Source organism: Marmota monax, unplaced genomic scaffold (assembly GCF_021218885.2).
Source record: "Marmota monax isolate L192 unplaced genomic scaffold, Marmota_monax_Labrador192_F-V1.1 WCK01_AAM20220418_F8-fsc00006, whole genome shotgun sequence".
In the NCBI taxonomy this organism is placed as follows: domain Eukaryota; kingdom Metazoa; phylum Chordata; class Mammalia; order Rodentia; family Sciuridae; genus Marmota; species Marmota monax.
Window position 1 is genome coordinate 30,537,484 of NW_026693712.1, and position 23,521 is coordinate 30,561,004.

General features: G+C 34.0%; 1 protein-coding gene and 1 pseudogene across 1 annotated transcript in view; both read left to right on the plus strand.

The window, feature by feature from the left end:
- Positions 1-23,521, plus strand: part of Slco6a1 (solute carrier organic anion transporter family member 6A1) — a 214,991-nt gene that overhangs the window by 174,777 nt on the left and 16,693 nt on the right. Inside the window, exons 15-16 of the mRNA XM_046460442.2 lie at positions 5,081-5,234; positions 19,991-20,178. Of these exons, the coding sequence (XP_046316398.2) occupies positions 5,081-5,234; positions 19,991-20,178 (342 nt within the window). The remainder of the gene's footprint in view (positions 1-5,080; positions 5,235-19,990; positions 20,179-23,521) is intronic.
- Positions 13,920-14,505, plus strand: LOC124103616 (survival of motor neuron-related-splicing factor 30-like; annotated as a pseudogene).

A 23,521-nucleotide genomic window follows, 5' to 3' on the forward strand; every position in this document is an offset into this window, starting at 1 on the left:
GATCACATTTAGGGGTAAGCCAATCAGGATAACAGCTGATCTTTCAACACAGACTCTGAAAGCTGGAAGATCCTGGAATAACATATTTCAGACACTGAAAGAAAATGGGTTTCAACCAAGAATTGTGTTTCTAGCAAAATTAAGCTTCAGGATGGAAGATGAAATTAAAACCTTCCACGATAAACAAAAGTTAAAAGAATTTGCAGCTAGAAAACCATCTCTTCAAAACATCCTTGGCAAAACATTACAGGAAGAGGAAATGGAAAATAACAATGAAAACCAACAGTGGGAGGTAGGACAGTAAAGGGGGGAAAAATAATCAAAGAGGAAAACAAACCATGTTTAGTAACATAAATAAACAAATATGGCTGGAAGAACAACCTATATCTCAATAATAACCCTAAATGTTAATGGCTTAAACTCACCAATCAAGAGACACAGCCTAGTAGAATGGATCACAAAACAAGACCCAACAATATGCTGCCTACAGGAGATGCATTTGATAGGAAAAGACATACATAGGCTGAAGGTGAAAGGTTGGGAAAAATCATATCACTCATATGGACTTCGGAAACAAGCAGGAGTGTCCATACTCATATCAAATAAAATAGATTTCAAGCCCAAGTTAATCAAAAGGGATGAAGAGGGACACTACATACTGCTCAAGGGAACCATACACCAACAAGACATAACAATCATAAATATATATGCCCCAAACAATGGTGCAGCTATGTTCATCAAACAAACTCTTCTCAAGTTCAAGAGTCTAATAGACCACCATACAATAATCATGGGAGACTTCAACACACCTCTCTCGCCACGGGACAGATCTTCCAAACAAAAGTTGAATAAGGAAACTATAGAGCTCAATAACACAATTAATAACCTAGACTTAATTGACATATATAGAATATACCACCCAACATCAAGCAGTTACACTTTTTTCTCAGCAGCCCATGGATCCTTCTCAAAAATAGATCATATATTATGTCACAGGGAAACTCTTAGACAATATAAAGGAGTAGAGAGAATACCATGCATCCTATCTGATCATAATGGAATGGAACTGAAAATCAACGATAAAAGAAGGAAGGAAAAAGAATACATCACTTGGAGAATGAACAATAGGTTACTGAATGATCAATGGGTTATAGAAGACATCAAGGAGGAAATTTAAAAATTCTTAGAGATTAATGAAAACACAGACACAACATATCGGAATCTATGGGACACATTGAAAGCAGTTCTAAGAGGAAAATTCATTGCTTGGAGTTCATTCCTTAAAAAAAGAAAAAACCAACAAATAAATGATCTCATACTTCATCTCAAAATCCTAGAAAAAGAAGAGCAAAACAACAGCAAAAGAAGTACAAGGCAAGAAATAATTAAAATCAGAGCTGAAATTAATGAAATTGAAACAAAAGAAACAATTGAAAAAATTGACAAAACTAAAAGTTGGTTCTTTGAAAAACTAAACAAAATTGACAGACCCTTAGCCATGCTAGCGAAGAGAAGAAGAGAGAGAACTCAAATTACTAGCATACGGGATGAAAAAGGGAATATCACAACAGACACTTCAGATATACAGAAGATAATCAAAAATTATTTTGAATCCTTATACTCCAATAAATTAGAAGATAGTGAAGGCATAGATAAATTTCTTAAGTCATATGATCTGCCCAGATTGAGTCAGGAGGATATAGACAACCTAAACAGACCAATATCAATTGAGGAAATAGAAGAAACCATCAAAAGACTACCAACTAAGAAAAGCCCAGGACCGGATGGGTATACAGCAGAGTTTTACAAAACCTTTAAAGAGGAACTAATACCAATACTTTTCAAGCTACTTCAGGGAATAGAAAAAGAGGGAGAACTTCCAAATTCATTCTACGAGGCCAACATCACCCTGATACCTAAACCAGACAAAGACACTTCAAAGAAAGAAAACTACAGACCAATATCTCTAATGAACCTAGATGCAAAAATCCTCAACAAAATTCTGGCGAATCGGATACAAAAACATATCAAAAAAATTGTGCACCATGATCAAGTAGGATTCATCCCTGGGATGCAAGGCTGGTTCAATATACGGAAATCAATAAATGTTATTCACCACATCAATAGACTTAAAAATAAGAACCATATGATCATCTCGATAGATGCGGAAAAAGCATTCGACAAAGTACAGCATCCCTTTATGTTCAAAACTCTAGAAAAACTAGGGATAACAGGAACATACCTCAATATTGTAAAAGCAATCTATGCTAAGCCTCAGGGTAGCATCATTCTGAATGGAGAAAAATTGAAGGCATTCCCTCTAAAATCTGGAACAAGACAGGGATGCCCTTTCTCACCACTTCTGTTCAACATAGTTCTCGAAACACTGGCCAGAGCAATTAGACAGACGAAAGAAATTAAAGGCATCAAAATAGGAAAAGAAGAACTTAAATTATCACTATTTGCAGATGACATGATTCTATACCTAGCAGACCCAAAAGGGTCTACAGAGAAACTATTAGAGCTAATAAATGAATTCAGCAAAGTGGCAGGATATAAAATCAACACGCAAAAATCAAAGGCTTTCCTGTATATCAGCAACAAATCCTCTGAAATGGAAATGAGGACAACCACTCCATTCACAATATCCTCAAAAAAAATAAAATACTTGGGAATCAACCTAACAAAAGAGGTGAAAGACTTATACAATGAAAACTACAGAACCCTAAAGAGAGAAATAGAAGAAGATCTTAGAAGATGGAAAAATATACCCTGTTCATGGATAGGCAGAACTAACATCATCAAAATGGCCATATTACCAAAAGTTCTCTATAGGTTTAATGCAATGCCAATCAAAATCCCAATGGCATTTCTTGTAGAAATAGAGAAAGCAATCATGAAATTCATATGGAAAAATAAATGACCCAGAATAGCAAAAACAATGCTAAGCAGGAAGTGTGAATCAGGCGGTATAGCGATACCAGACTTCAAACTATACTACAGAGCAATAGTAACAAAAACAGCATGGTACTGGTACCAAAACAGGCGGGTGGACCAATGGTACAGAATAGAGGACACAGAAACCAATCCACAAAACTACAACTACCTTATATTTGATAAAGGGGCTAAAAGCATGCAATGGAGGAAGGATAGCATCTTCAACAAATGGTGCTGGGAAAACTGGAAATCCATATGCAACAAAATGAAACTGAATCCCTTTCTCTCGCCATGCACAAAAGTGAATTCAAAATGGATCAAGGAGCTTGATATCAAATCAGAGACACGCCGTCTGATAGAAGAAAAAGTTGGCTACGATCTACATACTGTGGGGTTGGGATCCAAATTCCTCAATAGGACACCCATAGCACAAAAGTTAATAACTAGAATCAACAAATGGGACTTACTCAAACTAAAAAGTTTTTTCTCAGCAAAAGAAACAATAAGAGAGGTAAATAGAGAGCCTACATCCTGGGAACAAATCTTTACTCCTCACACTTCAGATAGAGCCCTAATATCCAGAGTATACAAAGAACTCCAAAAATTAGACAATAAGAGAACAAACAACCCAATCAACAAATGGGCCAAGGACCTGAACAGACACTTCTCAGGGGAGGACATACAATCAATCAACAAGTACATGAAAAAATGCTCACCATCTCTAGCAGTCAGAGAAATGCAAATCAAAACCACCCTAAGATACCATCTCACTCCAGTTAGATTGGCAGCCATTATGAAGTCATACAACAACAAGTACTGGCGAGGATGTTGGGAAAAGGGTACACTTGTACATTGCTGGTGGGACTGCAAATTGGTGCAGCCAATTTGGAAAGCAGTATGGAGATTTCTTGGAAAGCTGGGAATGGAGCCACCATTTGACCCAGCTATTCCCCTTCTCGGTCTATTCCCTAAAGACCTAAAAAGAGCATGCTACAGGGACACTGCTACATCGATGTTCATAGCAGCACAATTCACAACAGCAAGACTGTGGAACCAACCTAGATGCCCTTCAATAGATGAATGGATAAAAAAAATGTGGCATTTATACACAATGGAGTATTACTCTGCATTAAAAAATGACAAAATCATAGAATTTACAGGGAAATGGATGGCATTAGAGCAGATTATGCTAAGTGAAACTAGCCAATCCCTAAAAAACAAATGCCAAATGTCTTCTTTGATATGAGGAGAGTAACTAAGAACAGAGTAGGGTCGAAGAGCATGAGAAGAAGATTAACATTAAACAGGGATGAGAGGTGGGAGGGAAAGGGAGAGAGAAGGGAAATTGCATGGATATGGAAGGAGACCCTCAGAGTTATACAAAAGTACATACAAGAGGAAGTGAGGGGAAAGGGAAAAATAAAACAAGGGGGACAAATGAATGTCAGTAGAGGGGGCAGAGAGAGAAGAGGGGAGGGGAGGGGAGGGGAGGGGGGATAGTAGAGGATAGGAAAGGCAGCAGAACACAACAAACACTAGTATGGCAATATGTAAATCAATGGATGTGTAACTGATGTGATTCTGCAATCTGTATATGGGGTAAAAATGGGAGCTCATAACCCAATTGAATCAAAGTGTGAAATATGATATATCAAGAACTATGTAATGTTTTGAACAGCCAGCAATAAAAAATTTAAAAAAATAAAATATGAAAAAAATAAAAACCCAATTTAATGGGAATAAAGAACCACTGTGTGAATGAAGCCTAGGAATTTATTCATATTGTGTGATCCCATTTCATAAAATCTTAGAAAATCCAAACTAATGAGTAATAACAGAAGGTTGGCCAGCCAAAGTCATGTGTAAAGTAATTATAAATGGGCATAAGGAAACTTTTGGGAGTGATAATTATGTTTGTCAATATGACTACAATGATGGTTTCACAAGCATATGTATCTATCAAAAAATTACAAATGGTACATTGTAAAATTTGCTTTTTATGATATATGATTTTTACCTTAGTACAATTCTTAAGAAAGAAATTATTTCAGTAAGTATATTTTATGGATCTCATTTATATCTTGATATATGCATTAATTATAAAACAACAGTATTATAATTATATTAAATCTCATTTTTATAGAACAGGTCAGTTGGGAAACCTCACAGCTCCGTGCAATGAAAATTGTAGATGTTCATCTTCATTATATTCTTCTGTCTGTGGAAGAGATGATATTGAATATTTTTCTCCCTGCTTTGCAGGCTGTACTGATTCTAAAATGTTTAAAAACACAAAGGTAATTTTTTAAAAATTTCTTCTTCTCCAGTAACATGTTCAAATTTTAGATAGTCTTTATATTGTACTCCTGACTCTATAAACTTTCTGGTTTCTTGTTTTCCTCATTTTTAAATTTTAAAAAGAAGTAAAAAAAAATCTGTTTTTTATTTCCATAAACTCAAAAGTCTTATGGGAATTGAGTGTGGAAGAGATATTCCTGTGCTACACTCTGCCTCTATACATCCTAATTTTGTGCATTTAAAGCAGTGAGTGATTGCCATTTACCTCCATGATAGCAAAGTGGGAAGAAACCACCCAAGAAGAAGAGCATTTTGTCTTCAAATTTCACAGTTTGCCTCAGTGATATGCTACACATTAGTCCCACCTTGTCAGATCAGGCGAGGTGGGCAGCAACCAAAGGAGGCCGATTTAAAAAGGGCCGACTAACTAGGCTTTATTGAGATATCACTCCCTGGCGGAACTCCATCAGACCCACAGAATGGACAGGAGAAGGGTCTGAGGAGAAACCGCATGGAAGCTTGACCAGATTGGACTTTTATGGGGCTTACAGCAGGAAAGGAAGGGGTTGGGACAGAAAAAGGTGTTTTTAGGGTCTCTTGTCCTGCTGGAGTTGGTCAGGGGAGTTGGCTGAACTCCAGGATCGGGCAGCGGGTCCTGATGATTGACAGGCATTAGTCAGGAGGTCTCCTTGATTGCCAGGCGTTTTCACTGGCATCTGATTGATGTTCCTTTCCCGCACGAGTTGCTTTGTTCTAAGTTGCCACCAAGTTGCCACCACCAACCGAACACCACCCAGCCCCCAAAACCCTCAAATACAATCTTTATTATACCAAGGGGTTAACCAGTGCTTCCTTTTGATGACCTTTTGCTCAGATTTTGTTTCTGCCTAGGAATTCAAAATTCCTACTGTATACATTTTTGCTATTTGTCTAATTTTGCATAACACTAACTCACATTTGGAAACTAGTCCTTTAATTGTTTACCAGAATTCACCATACACATGAGAAATTTTATAAAACCTATCAGACATCCCAGAAGTATATTTGAGTTAGAAAATGTTCATATGGCAGAAATGTAAGTGACTTCAAATTTACTAGATGTTTTCCTTCCTGTCCTCTGGCATTTCATGAAGTAAAACCATTTTAAAACTTCCATATTTGCTAATCTTTGCTGTATTAACTTCAAACTTACTATTGTCTGAGCCATCCCCCACCCAGGTCTTACACTCTCATGAAGAGCAGGTGACTACCGCCTATTTGTGGATTAATTTGTTTTTAATCCAAAATTGCATAAAAAGCTTTTTCAATTTTCACCTTTTAAATGTCACAGAATTGGGAGATTGAGAAAAATGCTGCACTAGAAGAATCCCTTTAATAGCTACCTTCCAAGACTGAAACAAAATAACTTTCATAGCTATATGATAAGTGAGGTAGGAAGAGCCAGTAATGATGAAAAGACCAGAAATACTGATTTTTAGAAGAGAAAAAAGAATTAAGAAAAGGAATAGTTTGCACCAGTGCCAAGTGCATCGTGGCTTGGTGAGGACAAGTCATTCTCCTCCTGCGATCTGTAGATTTCCCAGTGAGTTTCAGAAAAGCAGGCTCTGCTGTCTAGTACAATTGCAAATTTTTTTTGAGGTTGTTATGAATGAGATAGTTTTCCTAATTTCAGTTTCAGCAGATTTGTTATTGCAGCATAGGAAAGCAATCACTTTATTTATGTTGATCTTGTAGCCTGTACTTTGTTAAATTTATTTATAAGTTCTAGAAGTCTTATGGTGGAGGTTTCTTTCTGAGAGGGGTTGGTGCCTTCTAAATATAGGATCATGTCATCAGCAAACAGAGATCATTTTACTTCTTCTTTTTCTATTGGCATTGCTTCAATTTCCTTCTCTTACCTGATACTCTAGGGCTAGAGTATCAAGGACTATGTAGAGAAGGAGTGGCAAGAGTGGGCATCCTTGTCTTATTCCTGTTTTTAGAGGAAATGCTTTCAGTTTTTCTTGACTAAGTATGATGTCGGCCTTGGGTTTGTCATAAGTCATTTTTGCAATGCAGAAATAAGTTCCTTCTCTCCCTAGTTTCTGTAGTGTTTTAAACATGAATGGGTGCTGGACTTTGTCAAGTGCTTTTCTGCATTTATTGAGTTAATTGTGTGATTTTTGTCTTTAACTTTGTTTATGTGGTGTACATTTATAGGTTTGTGTATGTTGAACCAACCTTGCATCCCTGGGATTAAACCCACTTATTATGGTATACTATCTTCTTAATGTGTTTTTAAATGTGGTTTGTCAATATTTTATGAAGAATTTTTTTATATGATCAGTGATATTGGACAAAAACTCTCTTTCCTTCATGTGTCTTCATCTCGTTTTGATATCAGGGTGATAATGTTTTCGGACAATGAATTTGGCAGTGTTCTCTTCTTTTCTATTTCATGGAGTAATTTGAGAAGGATTGACATTGGTTCTTTGTTAAAGTTCTGGTAGAACTCAACTGAGAATCCATCTGGTCCTGGGCTTTTTTTTGTTTGGAGACTTTTAATAGCTGCTTCAACTTCATTGCTGTTTATGTTTTCTATATTCTCATAATTTAATTAGGTCATATGTCTCTAGGTATCTGTAATTATCCCTGAGTGTCTAGTTTACTGGAGTATAAATTTTCAGATAGATTTTTATGATCCACTGAATTTCAGTGGTGTCTATGGTGTTACTATTTTTTGTTAATTTGGGTTTTCTCTCATTTTCTTTTGATTAGTTTGGCTATATGTTTATCAATCTTGCTTATCTTTTTATTTAAGGAACCAATTCTTTGCTGCATTGATCCTTTTGTTAAATTTTCAGATTCATTAATTTTGGCTCTGATTTTAATTATTTCCTGTTTTCCACTGATTTTGGAATTAGTTTTATCTTGTATTCTATAGGGATGGAACCATTGCATATTAGAGATGCAACCATTTTGAATAGTAATGCAATTCGCAATAGCCTACTTCATAACTTTCCCATGTTCATAAATTTAAAAAAAGAAAAAGAGGATGAAAAAGAATCTAAGAACTCTTCTCTTTACGTATATTTCTTAGTCTTTGTTCTTATCTCGTACAATTTACTACTTCATGTATTAAATTTTATATTGTTAACATTTTATTCAAACGTGCCATTATTTTAAAGACATTTAAATAATACAAACATATTTTTCATTAAAAAGAAAAAAACTAACCTATGGAACCAACCTAGGTGCCCATCAAAGATGAATAGAGGGGCTGGGGGTGTAACTCAGTGGTAGAGTGCTTGCCTAGCACACATAAAGCACTGGGTTCGATCTGCGGCACCACATAAAAACAAATAAATAAAATAAAAGTATAAAAAAATGAATGGATAAATAAAATGTGGTATATATACATAGTGGAGTTTTACTTAGCCAATAAGAGGAATGAAATTATGGTGTTTTGTGGTAAATGGATGCAGCTGGAAAACATCTTGCTAAATGAAATGAGCCAGGCCTAGAAGATTAAGAGTTCAATGTTTTCTCTCATATGCAGAAGTTAAACAAAAATAAGGAGGAAATAAAGGGAAAGAACATCACATGAAAATAGGAAAGAAATCAGTGAAGCAGAGGAAGAGGTTATGAGAGGGAGAGAGGAGGCATAAGGGAAGGGAAGAATGGTAGAATGAGACTGACCAAACTATCCTATGTACATATATGAATTCACAGTGAATTTCACCTTTATGTATATCTACAATGCACTAATGAAAAAGAAAAACTATAAATAAATAGAAGAAAGACCGGTAGAAGAACAGGAAAGGGAACAGTGCGGGGAGGATGGTTGGGAAAGAGGAAGTATGAGAGACTGTGTTGGAGCCAATTATATTGCTCTTTTAACTATGTCAAATGAACCCAATATTGTGCACTAACACATTTTTTAAAAAGAACATGCTTAAGAATAAGACTAACCAAAAACATGAAAGCCTTCATCAATGAAAATTACAGAAAACTGAGGAAACAAAATATTTGAAAACACCTTCAATGTTTATGACTATGAAGAATTAATTTTGTCAAAACAGACATACAAACAAAAATATCTACAGATTCCAGGTAATCCCATCAAAATTCCAATGATAATCTTCCCCAAACTAAGAAAAAAAAATCCTAATTCATATGGAAGAACAAAAGATCCACCATTGCCAAAGCAATTATGAGGAAAAACAATAAAGCTAGAGGCATTACAATATTGATTTCAAGTTTTAAATTGATAATTACAGTAATAAAAACAGCTTGATACTGGCATCAAAATAGACACACCCAGCAGTGGAGGAGAATGGGGGACGTAGAAACAAACCTACACAGCTACATTTATCTGATTCTTGACAAAGGTGCCCAAAACATTAAAGAAAAGACAGTCTTTTAGATGGTGCTAGAGAAACTGGATATCCACATGCAAACAATTGAAACTTAATCCGTATCTCTCAAACTGCACAAAAGTCAACTGAAAATGGTTAAATAGCTAGGAATAAGACCAGAACATGAGCAACTTCTAGAACAGAATACAGGGGAAAGTTCCAACCTATAGGGGTAAATAATGACTTTCTCCCTGGGACTCCTAAAACTCAGAAAATAATACAAAGACTCAACAAATAGGATGGTATCAAACTAAAAAAAAACACTTCTGCACAGCAAAGGAAACAATTAAAAGCATGAAAAGAGAACCCACAGAATGGGAGAAAATCTTTGCAAGCTACTACTTTTCTGATGCAGGATATCTAGACTATATAAAGAACTAAAAATACGCAACACCAGAAAGAAAATAACCCATTCCATTAATGGGCAATTGAACTAAACAGATCCTTCTCAAAACAAAAAGTACAAATGGCCTTCTATATATGAAAACCTATTCAAACATTTAAACATCAGGGAAATGAAAGTTAAAACTACATTGAGATTCCATCTCACTCCAGTCAGAAGGGTGATCAATAAAAATACAAGTAACAATAATTGCTGTCAAGGATATGGGGGAAAGGAAACCTTAATACACTGTTGGTGTTCAATCTCTGGTACCAAAAAAACAAAAACAAACAAACAAAAAACACTCTGATGTACTACTGTAGAATTTCTGAAAGTTTTAATTTTTGTTCTTAATATTTTACTAATGGAATGTGTTATTTTCTTCCTGATGTTGAGTATTTTTAGTTCTTTATATTGTCTAGATATAACATAATGCTTTTCAGTTGCCTTCATTTTCCCCAAAAGACTTTATTTCATTCTTCTTTATAACTACATAAAATTACATTGTGTGTTTATACAATATTTTCTTTATCCATTCATCTGATGACAGACATCTAGGATTATTCCATAACTTAGGCCATTGTGAAATGTGCTGCTATAAACATGGGGATGCATGTACCTCTAAAGTATGTTGTCTTTCAATCTTTTGGATGGATACTAAAGAGTGGTATAGCCAGATCGTATAAGAGCTCCATTTTTAGTTTTTTGAGAAACTTCCATATGACTGTACCACTGAGCCACAGTCAGATTTCCATATGACTGTACCACAGAGCCACATCCTCAGCCCTATTTTGTATTTTCTTTAGAGTCAGGGTCTCACTTAATTACTTAGGGCCTTGCTAAATTGCTGAGGCTGGCTTTGAACTCAAGATCCTCCTGCCTCAGCCTCCCAAGCCACTGGGATTACAGGTGTGTGTCACTGCACCATGTGACAATGATATTTGATAGAAAAACAGCTCTGAAGTAAAACTGACAATAATGGACTATGATTATTGACATGAGGTATGAATAGAATTCATTAATAGGCAGAATTATCATTAATCTCAAATGGGAAAAAGTTGACACCACAAAAAGTAATGTCAACAAAATGAAAATTAAAAGAAATACAATATACTTAAAATAATCAAGTACTGATATGACAGTAGTGGAATTCCTTCTGGAAAATGTTTTCTGAAAGAAAATATGTCAGCTTTGAAATCATTCTGTGAATATTCATATTCAATATATGAGCAAGGCTAAAATGCTAGAATTGGATACTCTTCATTGAAAATTTTACAGAAGTTTGCAGGAAGAGCAGTAGGAAATATTGTGACTCTGAAGATTTTAAAGTTTCTGTAGAAAATTGTAGCTTCATTGAAACTGAAAATAGATATCTGATATTAGTATGGTAATAATCCTGGGCAGTTTTGCCTCTCTGAAACCCACATTTACTCCATGCTTCCCCAAATCCTCAAGTTTCCTCATATAGATTTTGTGATACATTGGGCTTTTCTTTATGATCTCACTGGCTCTGGTTCTTTTCAGCACTTTCATTATAAAATAGCGGGTTGGGAGCTTCTGTCACATGCTTTTGTAGTCCAAGGGGCACCGTACTCATTTTCCATGGAAGGGAAGTTAGTCTCATTCAAATCATTAAGGATGACAAGAAACAAGCCTTCGGGTCTCTTTACGTTGAAACATCCATAGAATATTGGATTTAATTTACTAACCTCCTATCTTTGTGTTGTTTTGTCATATTTTTTCACATATCTTAAATGATGCATGCTATTGTCAATTGTTCCTTCCAGCAGTCAATATTCACTTATATTTGCCCTCTATCTCACATTTCCATACTTTTGTTTAGAAATACTTCTTTCTGCCTGAAGAATTTTATTTCACCTTGATTTCTGAAAACTTCACTGGGTATGGAGTTCTAGAGTAGTAATTATTTCCCCCAAAGCAGTATATTGTCTTCAGTCTCTGGCTGCTTTTAAGATTTTTCTCTTCATTTGTTGTTTTCAGCAGCTTTACTTTGGTGAGCCTGGTTGTGGTTTTCATTTTATTTATATTACTTGGGTTTCATGAAATATCTTTGAGTGTGTGATTAATGTCTATCAGTTGGAAAATTCTCAGCTATTAGCTTCTTCTCTCTTTCTCTCTCCTGTTCTTTTTGGGACCATTTATTAGTCTACTATTAATAAATACATAACAAATTACCAGTGCCTTGGTGGGTTTAAATAACACCCAGTTATTAGCTCACATTTCTAACGTCAGAAGTTCACACCTAGCATTACTGAGTCCTTCGCCCAGAGTCTCACAGACAGAAATCAGGTGTTATTCAGACTATGTTCTTTCGGGAAGCTCTGGCAAATAATTTACATCTAAATTCATCCAGATTATTGCCAAATCCAGTTCCTGTTGGTTGCGAAAAAATGAAGTCTGTTTTTCCTTGCTAGTTGTCTGCTGGGGTACAGTCTTCGTTTTTACAAGCTACTCACATTTTTTAGCAAATGACTGCCTCTATCACCAAGTTCAGCCACAAACAATTTCCCTTATGTGGTATACTTTGAATGTTTCACTTCAGGAAGAACCTTGTTCATTTTCAGGCTCATTTACTCAGGTTACCCAAGACAATTTATCTTTCTTTAAATCAACTATGACAGTAAGGGAGCAAAGTCTATCAGTTCACAGACCTTGTGATTATGCAGCTATGCACAATAGAGGGAGAGTATCTTTGTTCCATCTTAGAATTTTGCCTCACACAGACTAAATAGAGTTATCTCCAATTATTTAGATACTTTCTGTTTTCCATCTCTTTTTATGTGTTTAAGTTGTTGAAATGTAGATATTTTCCACTGATCGATTTTCCAGCTACTAATCTGCCATTATTCAGTGTTCCCTTTGTCATTAAACCTATTTTTTGAGATTTTAATTTCACTTCTATTTTCCAATTCTAGCATTTATATTTTTATAGACTAAAAACCTCTGGTTAAATTCTGCATACTTTAAGCTATTTTATTATCCTTGTATTTTCTGAAACATATTGATCATTACTGTTTTCTTGATATTAAATCCACTAACTATGTCATTTAAGAGTCTACTTAAATTTTTTACTTATATCATAATTTTAAGCCAGTTTTCTTGTCACTTTGATTTGCTCATAATATTATATGAAGTGATAAACAATGCATGTGAAAAAAGTTGCCTAGTATAATTGCATAATTTTCTATTTCTTTGCTTTTTGCTTCATGTATTTGAGATTCTGCTATTTGCATCCACATTGATAATTGTTGTATCTTCTTAAGGGGTTATTTCTTTTGTCTTTGTAGAGTATTCCTTTCAATTTCTGGTAATACTGTTCTGTGTCTTCAAGTCTATTTCATATGATGGGACATAGTTAACTCTACTTTTTCTTTGATAACTGCTTCCATGGTATATCTTATTTCTATTCTTTATTTCTTCCTTTATATTTAATGTGTTTTCTATAGCCAGCATGTGGTATGGTTTTGCTTTTATCTCCATTGCTATTCATCTGTCTTTTATGTGTAGTTTTTAGACTAATAACATTTAATATAATAGCTGATATGGTCGGATTTAGATCTGTCTTCCTTTTTATTGTTAGAGTTAGATATAAGTTACTATTTCAATTTTTACTATTTATTTCAATTAGATATATTTTACTATTTAATTTCAGTGGCTTTTTATAAAAATATGTCATGTATTTCTTTGAATTTTCGTAAATGGTGGCTTTCTTTCTTTGAGACCATTAAGACTAATCATATGGCCAGTAGAATTTTTCTCTGTAAGACTGGGTCACCTTTCTGTTGTTGAGGAGATTTTTTTCTACAGCTGCTGCCTGTGCAGCCACAACTGCCACTGAGTTCATTTGCCTCAACCCTTTCCCATTGCACAATCCCCAATCCTACATGTCAGAGAATCTGGCAAAGCAACTGGCATACTACAAGCTCAAGTTCAGAAAGTAGAAGCAGCATTACCTGGAAATGAAATTTGCTAAAATTGAAAACAGACTTACAAGAAATTACGAAATTAACTAAGTACCTCCTGTTAATGTAGTCTTCAAAAACTCTGGAATTTCAGACAGTTTTGCTTCTGCTCAGCCAGCTCATTTATGAAAAGTAGGATACAGAGACAAGTGTGTGGCAATCTGGAGTGAATATGAACAGTGTTAGGAAGAGACAAAGGAAGAAAACGGTACCATTGCAATCACCTTTGCTGTTTAGAGCAAAGCTGGAGTGATTTCACTGTGGAAACTGAAGCCTGCAGAAGAAGAATAGAAAGAACATGAGTAGGAAAGAGAGGACCAAGAAGTGAAATGTTAACAATTCAACTACCATGCCTATTCAAAAACAGATAGGTAAAGAGAAGTCATTTTGCTTCACCTGAGAGTTTAACCAGTAAAGTTGGAATAGGAAATTTTAGAATTGCTGATAATCTGTGACACAATAGCAGGATTCCTGTAAATACAACTGCAAGCATTTGATACCTCAATAATCAGAGATTGTTGGATTTCATCCCTGTTCGGCTTCACATTGACTGTTTATATTTTTCTAAAGATAAATGATTTGTTAGATGAGTAAGGAAGATGGTATTGTTGTTACTGTTTGACTTCGACGGAATGAAATGTGAAACAATTGCATTTGATAACTGCTATTCATTTTTAATTTTTCATTTTTAAAATCAGTTCCTTCAGATTTCATTGAAAAAAAAGCACATTTCTGGGTAGATGCTGCTTAAATCAGCAGCTATATATGATTGTTCATCTTCCTAATATCAGGTCATCACTTAACTGATGGTATGAATATTCTGTAAATTATAGTTTGGAATTTTCAGATGCTTTGTTCTTGACATGTACTCCAGCAATTCACTGGAGTATCAAAACAAAACGCACAGCCTATTCAAGAGAACTTATATAGTTTTTCCCCCTCGTCTTCAACTATAAAATTTAGCTATTATCCAGATAAACCTAAATATAGGCTAATTTGTAAATGACAAAATTGGTTTTTCCTTAAATAACTTGTTTACTAGGCCTTTTATTTTCATTTTTCTTTATTGAGATAGTTTAATATATAGGATGAGCTACCTTTCTAAAGTGCTTTTGGTTTGGTGTTTTTTGGTCATTTTTGCTTGGGTATTCACTTTGTTGGTTTTTCACTTATGCATTAATGATAACATTTTTGGATGTGTAACATTTATATGGGGGTACATGATTCTATACATGGTGTAAATACTATTTTTTGTAAAAAAAAACAAGGAAAAATTAATGAATAGGAATACTAAATATATTATCATTAAGAATTTTTGTGCATTAATCTGACCATAATTTCTCTGCAGATTATGATCCTATAACTTGAGTCTGTAATTTTTATTAACTAGATTATTTTTTGGCATAAATGATCATTACAGTTATCCTGATCTGATTTAAAGCCAAATGCATGCATACAAAAGGATCTTTCTGTTAATGGAAGATGGAGCTTTGGGGTGTAAGTTAGAAAAAGACTAATCATCTTATGCTCATTTATGCTATTATGTTTTTCTTGGTTCCCTCCCTGAGCTGTGGACTGGCGCCTCCCTGGACTGACAGAGTTTATCTCAGGGAGGCCCTCACTGCATGACTGCCTCCTTTTGGTTACAATTCCCACTCTAAAACCTGTTGGTAATTCCTTTCAAATTCATTTTCTAACTAAATGATGTGTCTGACAATTATTATTTTATCTTACATTATCTTAGACCTGAGAACTATTGTGTTGTACCTTATTTCAATTGCTTATTAACGATTTGTCAGTTTTTATCCTTGTCTTCGTGGTTCCTTCATTGTGTATTTCATAGTGACCAGAGTGATGCTTTAAAATATGTCATTTATATTCACATCCCTTTAATGGCTTCTCATCCTTAAGAATAAAAGACCAAAATTTTTAAATTTGTTCTGATTAGTTACACATAAGATTAGAATGCATTTTGACATATCCTACATAAATGCAGTATAACTTCTTATTCTTCTGATTGTACATGATGTAGTTACACCAGTGGTGTAATCATACATGCAACATAGGGTAATAATGTCCAGTTAATTCTATTATCCTTCCTCCCCTTCTTTCATTCCCCTCTGTCTAATCTAAAGTATCTCTATTCTTCCCTAGCTGCCTCCCACCCCACCCCCTTATTGTGAATTAGCATCCACATAACAGAAAAAACATTTGGCTTTTGGTTTTAGGGGATTTGGCTTATTTCACTTAGCATAATATTCTCCAGCTCTATTCATATACCAGCAAATGCCATACTTTCATTCTTCTTTAGGCTGATAATATTCCATGTGTATATTTTCTTTATCCATTAATCTATTGAAGGGCACATAGGCTGGTTCTATAGTTTAGCTATTGTGAATTGAGCTGCTATAAGCATAAAAAGAAGAAATGGGACCAAATAAAGACTGAAATCCAGCTAGATAAACAAGTTCTATAGTTCACATCCAGCATCAGGGTGCCTGGCATTTTGATGTTCTCCCCAATGTGCTTGTATCGCTCCACCTCTATGGCCTTTGAATGTTACATCACATATGGCCTCTCTTTAGCCTTGTTTCTTCTCAATTCATGCAGTTTTCCTTTGCAGATGTTCCATGGTACTGGCATCTCTTAACCTTGAGAGATCTCCAACGCAGCTTCAAATTTTTTTCACATATTCACACACTTCCATTTCTTCTTTTTATGCCCCTATTTCTCCTTTATGGAATGGAAATGTTTATTCTGTGCCATTGTATCTTGGAGATATATATATATCTTTTGATCTTTATTCTCACAGTTAAGAGTTTACCTTGAGTCTCAGATACATTGCTGATTTAAACTTTGTGGCAATGCTGGAACCATTGAGACTATGGGGAATCTTGAAAATGGATTAAACATATCTTAACTTGTGATATAGGCATGAACTTGATGGGGCCATAGTAGAATATTGTGTTTCAGATATATGGTTTCCCCAAAAAGCTTATGTGTGATGCAATGTAAGAATGTTCAGAGGTGAAATGATTAGATTATAAGGGGTATAGCCTAATCCATGAATTAATCCACTGATATGTATTAACTGGTTGGTAACTGTAGGAAGATAGGGTGTGGCTGGAGGAAGTCAGTCACTGTGGGTATGCCTTTGGGACTTACATTTTGTCCTTGTTGAGAAGATATATCTGTTTCAATCTACACACACACACACACACACACACACACTCCTTCCTGGTTAACATGTCTTGAGCTGCTTTCCTCTGCCAACCCTTTCCTCCATATGCTCTGCCTCAGCTCAGGCCCAGAGCTGTCGAGATGCCTGATCATAGACTAAATCTGTAAAATCATGAGCCAAAATAACTTTGTTCTCCAAGTTGTTCTTGTTTGTCATTTTGGTCACAGCAACAAAAAGCTGATTTAAAACGTCCAGTAATTGTTTGCTGATGATATCATTCTATATTCAGAAGAGCCCAAAAATTCCACCAGGTGACTTCTAGAGCTGATAAATGAATCTAGCAAAGTAGCAGGATACACAATAAACACTCAACAATAGCTTTCCAGTACTCTAACAGGGATTCATCTGAAAAAGAAATCAAGAAAACTACCTTTTTTATAATAACTTCATAAAAAAAGAGAAACATTTGGGAATTAATATAACCACAGAGATGAAAAATCTCTACATATTTAAAAATATAGAAAACTTGCCTGGCATGTGTGAGGCACTGGTTTCGATTCTCAGCACCACATATAAATAAATAAATAAAGGTCCATCAAAAAAAAAATGTAGAAAACTGACAAAAGAAATTAAAGACTTCAGAAGATTGAAAGGACTCCCACATTCCTGGATAAACAGAATTAATATCATTAAAATCGCCATACTAACAAAAGATATAAACACATTTAATGCAATCTCCATAAAAATTTCAATGACATCCTTACCGTAACTAGAAAAGAAAAACAGTCCTTAAATGCAGGTGGAAGAATAAGAGATTTAAAATAGCCAAAGCAATTCTGAACAAGAAAAGTGATGTAGGAGGCACCACAGTACATGATCTCAAATTATACTACAGAATTATTTTTTTTAGAGAGAGAGAGAACATTTTTTTAATATTTATTTTTTAGTTTTCAGTGGACACAACATCTTTATTTTATTTTTATGTAGTGCTGAGGATCGAACCCAGCCCCCTGCGCATGCCAGGTGAGCACGCTACTGTTTGAGCCACATCCCCAGCCCTATACTACAGAATTCTAATAACAAAAACAGCATGGTATTAGGATCAGATTAATACAACCATTATGGAAAGCATTGTGGTGATTTCTCAAAAAACCAGGAATGGAACCACCATATGAGTCAATTGTCCCACTCCTCAGTATTTATCTGAAAGAACCAAAATCAGCATGGTATAGCTATAGCCACTTAAGTGCTTAATAGCAGCACAATTCACAATAGCCAAATTATGGAATCAACCTGGAGACCTATCAATAGATGAATGGAACAAGAACATGTGGCATATATCCACAATGGAGTTTTAGTCCTTTCAATCTTCTGAAATAATGGTATTTGCCTATAAATGGATAGAAATGAAAAAAAAAATCATGCTAAGTGAAGTAAGCCAGACCAAGAAATTCAAGAGTGAATGTGGAAGCTAGAGCAAAATAAAGAAGGTCATAAGAAAAGGAGATCATTGCAATAGAAGGAAAATGAAGGAGGAAGGAAGGAAGGGAAAGGGAAAGAAAACTGGAATGAATTTACCAAAATCCTGTGGTATACATATATAAATGTACAAAAGGAATTTTCACCTTTAAGCATATGTAGTAAATGCCAATCAAAAATAAATAAATCAGGGAGTGAAAGGAAGATCAGTAGAGGATAGAAAGAAGAATATGGGGAGGGGGGAAGAAGGAAAAGGGGAGGATGGGAATTAAAATCAAACTCTTTACATGTATGATATTTTCAAAATGAATCCAAATACTTTGTATAATGTTCTAATTTTAAAAAAAGCAATATCTTAACAGCTTCCTCCACAATACTGATATAATTTTCATACTAAAATTTTCTGCATCATTTGGACTGAAATTATCTTTAATTCCTCTTATTCTTTCAATAGTAACTTAGTTCCATATATTTATTAAATTTGCTATTTTTCTTATTATTTTGTAACTTAGAATATATTTAGTTGATTGATAAAATGCTTATTTCTGTCATCTCTGATCTCCATTAGGTCTTAGAAAACATGACTGACTTACCGTCCATGAATTATTAACCTTGAAATATCAAAAATTTATATTTTCATTGGTTCCTTATTCAGTGCCACATTATGACTTTGTTTGGCCCTGGATACGTTTGTTTTTGTGCTCCCATTTCTTCACTTACAAAAAATTTTTTTTTACAAATGTGTTGATATATAACATATGTGATCTATTCTTGGTTTATTATTAATTACTTTTCTTACTAACATACTCATATTCAATTTTTTCTTTGCTTTTAAAAGAAACAAACATTAAAATATTTTTATTTGGTCCTGGAAGTCTTTTGGGCCTCAGTCACTGTATGCACTGTGTCTAATAAATAAAAGCCCTGACATCATTGCATACAAAGACAAATGTTATCTTTTAAACATAGTTCTAAAATTTTTACTGTTGGGTAACTAACCACATTTCATATCCCAGTTAAAATTTAATTTTATTCATTACCATATCTTTAATTACCTTAAGTATTTTGGATAAAATTTCTTAAACTGGCTAAACTTTTCCTAAGTTACTATAATCATACAAACACACACAAAGAAAATAATTCATTAGGTAAAAGACCTTGGATTTATCCTTAGTGTTTTGTTTCTAAATAAGGAATGCAAATTTAACGTAAGGCATTTATTAGTAAAACTGCAGTAGCCCTACATTTATTGATTCAATTTTTATTTCAATAACAAAAGTTTATTTTATGACTATATTTCTGAAACATTGTTTTTAATCTTTAATATTCATAGACGTACTACAATTGTTCTTGCATTAAAGCGGGATTAACAACTCCAGATGTAGAAGGTGATTTTATTGATGCCAGGCCTGGGAAATGTGATACCAAGTGTCTTACATTACCTGTGTTTTTCGCTTTGGTTTTTTCTGCAGTTGTTTTTGCTAGTTTTTCTGATGTGCCACTTACACTAATCATCTTCCGGTAAGTATATAGTATTTGCAATTATCTTTAATATAATACGTAAGAAATATGAATTTAGAAATATTTCAGATTATCATAGTAAATTATTTTCTCTGTATTGTATGATAACAGAGGAGAAATTGTTACATTGTCAAAATTTATGTATATGTTTAATTCTTTTAATTTATTTGCATAAAATATACAAATGTAACATTTAGTTTAATTTTTACCTAAAATTAAGAGTATACATGTATTGAAATAGTACTCCTTACATATATAAAATTTTAGGTTTTTATGCATCAGGTACAAAAAAAAAAAAACCTTGAATAAACAACCCAATAGAATTATACTTAATCTAACGCATGGAAAATTAATAAATCAGAAAATTCTTAATTGTAACACAGTTGTGAGTTTAAAGTTAATTTGTTGGTTATAATTATTTATTGACTAATTCTATTTTAGCCAATTAAATTATGAGAAAATATCTGTGTCATCAATAAAGGAACATAACTTTTAAAATTTCCATACATAAATATATTATTCTAAATACAACCAACATTTGTTCTCCATGTTTTCTTCCCATGTATATGATACCCATTTAATACTCATTTTTATCCTAATTAGGCATTATTTTATAATTATTTTTTTAAGAGGTTAACAGGAACCTTTGAGTCATAAAGTACCTGTACAGGTTGACCAGGTAACAAAGTGTGGAAAGTAATAGTTTCTATCTGGGATCATTGGGAAATAGTATAGAGCATGACTTGTACTTGGTTCAGAACATAAGTGATTTTTTTATAGTGTAAGCACACGGGACAAGAACTTCACAGGGAAAATGAGCAGAAAAAGTAGAGGCAAAAATGTATGAAATGTGGCAAGGAGTTTATTAAGACAGGAATAGCATGATGGGAGACAAAAACATCTAAGCCATTTAAGGGCTGGTCATGGGAAACCATTTATGTAATCTTATTGTGAATGGTGTTATCCTATGCACATAGCTGGGAGCCACTGAAAATAGTAAACCTCAAGGGTATAAATAATCAAATGTATGTCTTAGATGTGATACATCGAAGATAGTGTGGAAGATGGAGCTGAGCAGAGAAATGGAGAAAAAGAAATTAGAACTAAAAAGAAAAAATAAAAAATTTAAAGAAAGAAAAGTAATTAGAATTTAGTAGTATTGTTTAGAGATAGATTCAGAACATATTTGGGAATTATCTAGTTTGGTTAAAATGATGAGCATGGGTATCAGGGGAGTGAGGGGCACAGAGGTAGAAGCCAGAAAGATTTAGAAGATGTTCTAGATGTTTAATTATGATTTCTCTGATGGGAATCTTCCCAACCCTGCTTTCCCTAGCAAGCATTTGCAAGGCTATGCGGCACTTTAACCTTATGCTGATATTTACCTTTAGGTGTCACTTTTGTTACCAGCACACTTTTGACCTAACTATAGTACTTTTAGTAGAGGATTTTCACCCATGTGCATGGAAGAGATGTTCATGGTACATTGTAAAACAACAATAAAAACCATTTTTTCAGAACCAAAAAAATAATAAATAAAATAATGAGTGTTATTAATTTGATGTGCCAAGTATGGAATATACAGAAATAGATGATCATATTTAGACTTCAAGTTTAGAGAACTGAATGAATGATTACTCCATTAATTAAGATTGTAAAGTCAAGGAGAATAGAAAACTCAGATTGAAGGTGATTATTGCAGTGTTGAATATGCCTTATTTAAAGTTGATGTGAAATATCCAAGCAATTGTTCTCAGCAGTAAGATGAAAGAAATGATCATAATATTCCAAAGGCTCAGTTCTGAATCTTCTCACTTCCCTTGAAAATCAGGCAGCACAATAAGGAAAATAACACATAAACACACACTATAATTCCAATACAGCTATGAGATAAACAAAAAAATAGTAAAGTTGAAATTATGTTTAAGTGTTGCTAAAGTTGAAGTGGGACTGAAAGTCAGCTTGTGGATTCACAAAAATTTTTATGAAGAATAGGAAGTGTTGAGAGGACCTCTGAATTGACAGATCTCAGATTTGTCTGGCACATATTTCTGCTCAGAAACAGAGGGACACACATTGAGATGGATGTTCAGGAATCAGAGTCAGGCCTAGGTAGATAAGTAAAGGTAGAGTCTCTCTGGATCAACAATAAGAGGGAAACTTGAAGAGTTCCTAGGAGGTCCAGGCCTGGCAAACAAAAAGTGCCAGCAATATAAACTAAATTAATGCATAAGCTTCAAATGCAAAAATGTGTAATGAGAGCTCAGAAACATAGGATTGGCGGTGGAAGTTCTTTTGAAGTAGGACAGATTTGAAGAGGCAGAGGATTTGTTGCTATACTAATCATAATAGTCCTTATTTGGAAATAATACTAACTGTACAATTAATGAATAAATTTTGGCATCTTCATACAATGGACTACTACAGAGTTGCGCTGAACAGTATGGTGATTATTAACCATTTCTGCTCTGTAAGTTAAATTCTATCTTCATATATGTTTAATTCTTTGTTAAATTGACCTGTTGAGTAATTAAGTTCTTAATTCTAGTTATGGTATTTTCATTATGGAATTTCGCTTCTTGCTTTTTAACTGAATTTAATTCTCTGGTAAAAATTCTCTATCTTTTATTTTTTGAATATATTAAGCCCAGAAATTTAAGATACATGCCAGATATATAATATCTGAAGATTCTGCAAGTTTATTTATATTTATTTTTTTCCACATTATTGTTTAAACTCCATTTTATTTCTTGGTCCTGCCTCATAAAATTTACAAATAATATTTTAAAGATCATATGTTGTATTTTGCGTTTCAAAAACAATGGAGGCTCTGGGTATTACATAACTCCCAAAAATTAAATGTAATTTTAATCAGGCAGCTAGAATAAGGATAGTTCCCTGGTGATAGATTTAGGATTTTTTCATTTTTATTTTTAATTTCAATTATAATTATAAATTCATTAGTTGTACAGGTTAATGGGTTTTTTGACATGCCTATACATGCATATATCATGCCTTGTTTGAAAATGCACCTTCTCCTCTTTCACCCTCCCCTCTCCTTATCTGTTTCTACTTTTCAGTCATTGTTTTTCATGTTTCCACAAATGAGAGAAAACATGCAATACTTGCCTTTATATATCTGACTTCTTTCACCTACATAATGACATTAGTCAACAACAACAACAACAACAACAAAAGTCTATCAACCAGTGGACTAAAGATCTGAACAGATATTTCTCAAAAGACCAAATACACATGGCCAATAAATATATGAAAAGATTTTCAATGGCTTTAGCTACCAGGGAATTGCAAATCTAAGCTACTCTGAAATTCCCTCTTATGC